General features: G+C 38.7%; 1 protein-coding gene across 4 annotated transcripts in view; it reads left to right on the top strand.

Moving 5' to 3' along the window:
- The window catches only part of Myof (myoferlin), a 130,338-nt gene extending 129,170 nt beyond the window's left edge, over positions 1 to 1,168 (top strand). For all 4 annotated transcript variants that reach the window (XM_013034371.1, XM_013034369.1, XM_013034370.1 and 1 more), the window contains one exon: positions 1,041 to 1,168. In XM_013034371.1, coding sequence (XP_012889825.1) covers positions 1,041 to 1,079 — 39 coding nt within the window. In that variant the 3' untranslated portion in view covers positions 1,080 to 1,168. The remainder of the gene's footprint in view (positions 1 to 1,040) is intronic.
- Positions 1,169 to 2,478: the final 1,310 nt, after the last annotated feature.

The following is a 2,478-nucleotide window of genomic DNA, read 5'->3' as shown; positions in this document are numbered from 1 at the left end:
GAAGGAAGGAAGGAAGGAAGGAAGGAAGGGAAAGAAAGAAATGAAGGAAGGAAAAAAAGAAAGAAAAAGAAAAAAATCTTACTAAGTACCATGTCACACCTTTCCTTAAATTTCCCTTAATCAACCTCATTACAAATCAGTCATGCTTTTAAGTCCTCCATTCAGCATTTCATGAAGCACCTACTATGAGCTAGAAATTAAGAATACAGAGGTGACTAAGACATGATTTCTGCCCATGTGCAGTAGTTCACAGTCTGGTCATAGGCAGAATCAAGCTGTCATAGCGATATGGACATGTGACCACAGAAACCCTTGCTGAGGTGCTTTTCGTGGGGAGACAGACACACAGTGAGTGCAGACATGATGGTCCAGGCATAGAAAACCATAGGCTAAGGCAAGAGGAGTGCCATAGAAGGCATTCAAAAGCTCTCATCCAGTTAACTTTGATGGTTAGTAGCCTACAGCCACAGGAGCAGGTTTTTATCTCCATTTTTCTTTTTCTTTCTTCCTTTTTGTTTTTCCTAAGAAAACTTGGAGGAGCATTATTGAGTAAGCAAGCAGACAAACAGACAAGTAGACAAAAAGCAGACAGACAAGCAGAAAAGAGAGTGTGGGTGCTCTCAAGGAAAGACAGAAGCACATCTCTTCATTTTTTTCCTATTACAATACATTAGTTTGTTAACTTCAAGTATATTCATGCTGTTTTCTGTTACAGGTCATCCAATCTGTCTTAACCATGTAAACCTCTATTCAGTTATTTCTTCTTCTTGATTCAGATTCTATTAGCATAACCAGTTGATCCTCAATTAGGGGAAGGGGGGGTTTTCCAGAGCCATTTGGCAATGTCTGTAGGTATTTTAGGACATTCTGAGAGATCCATTGGCCTCCAGTAGTGGAAGCCAAGGATGCTGCTGAACTTCCTGCCATGCACAGGACCCTGGCCAAGGAAATGTGGTCTGGTCCTATTTGTCAGCAGTGCCCAGACTGAAAACCCTAACATCCATACACATGAATGGACACCGTCTTTGTTTCCTTTTCAGAACTATTTGTCAATGAAGATTGTGAGGCCAAATGCGTAATGAAAACCAAGACTTTTTTGTAAGAGTCATCCAGCCATGAGGGAATTATGCCTCTCTCTGTGGACCAAATTCAAGTATGACCTCGTGCGTGTCTAAGATAACAGGCCAACGACAGTTATTCTACTTTACCAAAGCTCATCACTTCCCACTGAGTCTAGATCCTGGCAAGCCAGGCCAACAAACAGCATTATTTTTTTTATTATCTTGTTATCTTTTGAAGTATTAAAAAGCCTTATTGTCTAAAGTTAACTGTTTTTCAGAATGTTTTTCAAGGTGGCTGGTTCCATTTAAAAATCATCTTTTTAAAAAAAATGTGTTGTTCTTTCTGTGATTCAAGTATTTTGAGAAGTTGCTGCAGTAGAGTTTGAAAACTTATGTATCTTGATGTCATATACTTTTTATTTGTAATCAAGAGAAAAAAAGTGCAATCTAAAAGTAGAATAGTTAAGAGTAATTCTTATTTATGCCCACAACCATTGTTCTATTTTGTATGGATAACAATCAGAAGACTTTATATGCAAATACATATAAAAATTCAAATAAAACAGTTTCAACTTTCATACAGTGGTTTGTGGTATCTGTGGTCTTAGTTGGGAGAGAGGCAATTTCTAGTTGCCTGGTCTTAATGGATATAATACCACTGCATTCTACTGTTAAATTTTGGCTGATGATCAAATGAATCAAAAGCTAACACTAGCTGGGTGCTGGTGGCTCATGCCTATAATCCTAACTACTCAAGAGGCTGAGATCTGGGGATTGCTGTTTCAAGCCTGGGCAGACTAGCAAAAAGGAAAAAAAAATTAAATGGGGCTGTAGCTCAAGTGGTAGAACATCAGCTTTGAGCAAAAAAGCCAAGTGAGAGCTTGAGGCCCTTATTTCAAACCCAGGTACAGGTATACACACACACTAACACACACACACACTCACTCACACACACTCACACACACACACGCATACTAACATTAATTAATTTTAAGGTACTTATTTTGTCTATAGCACTATTTTAAGTGCTGTGTTATTAACTCATTGACTCTGCAAAGTAAGCTGTAAATTCAGACAACATCACAGTCTGCATTTTACAGTTGAAGAAATTACATAACTTAGAAGTTAAATAATGTTCCCAAGGCCACACAACCAACAAAGGAGAAAACTAGAATTTTTGTACCAGTATTTGTGTTTGAACTCAGAGCCTCTTGCTCTGGCTTGGCTTTTTCACTCAAGGCTGGCATTCTACTACATAAGCCATGGCTCCAACTTCTGATTTTGTGTTGGTTAATTAAAGATAAATATCTCCAAGACGTCCCTATCTCGACTAGATTCAAACTGTGATCCTCACCTCTGTCTCTTGAGTAGCTAGGATTCCAGGCATGAGCCACCAATGCCCAGCAATTCTTTCCTA

Source organism: Dipodomys ordii, unplaced genomic scaffold, assembly GCF_000151885.1.
Source record: "Dipodomys ordii isolate 6190 unplaced genomic scaffold, Dord_2.0 Scaffold188, whole genome shotgun sequence".
Lineage (NCBI taxonomy): Eukaryota > Metazoa > Chordata > Mammalia > Rodentia > Heteromyidae > Dipodomys > Dipodomys ordii.
Note: the sequence above shows the minus strand (reverse complement) of the source record. Positions and strands in the feature narration are given on the sequence as shown.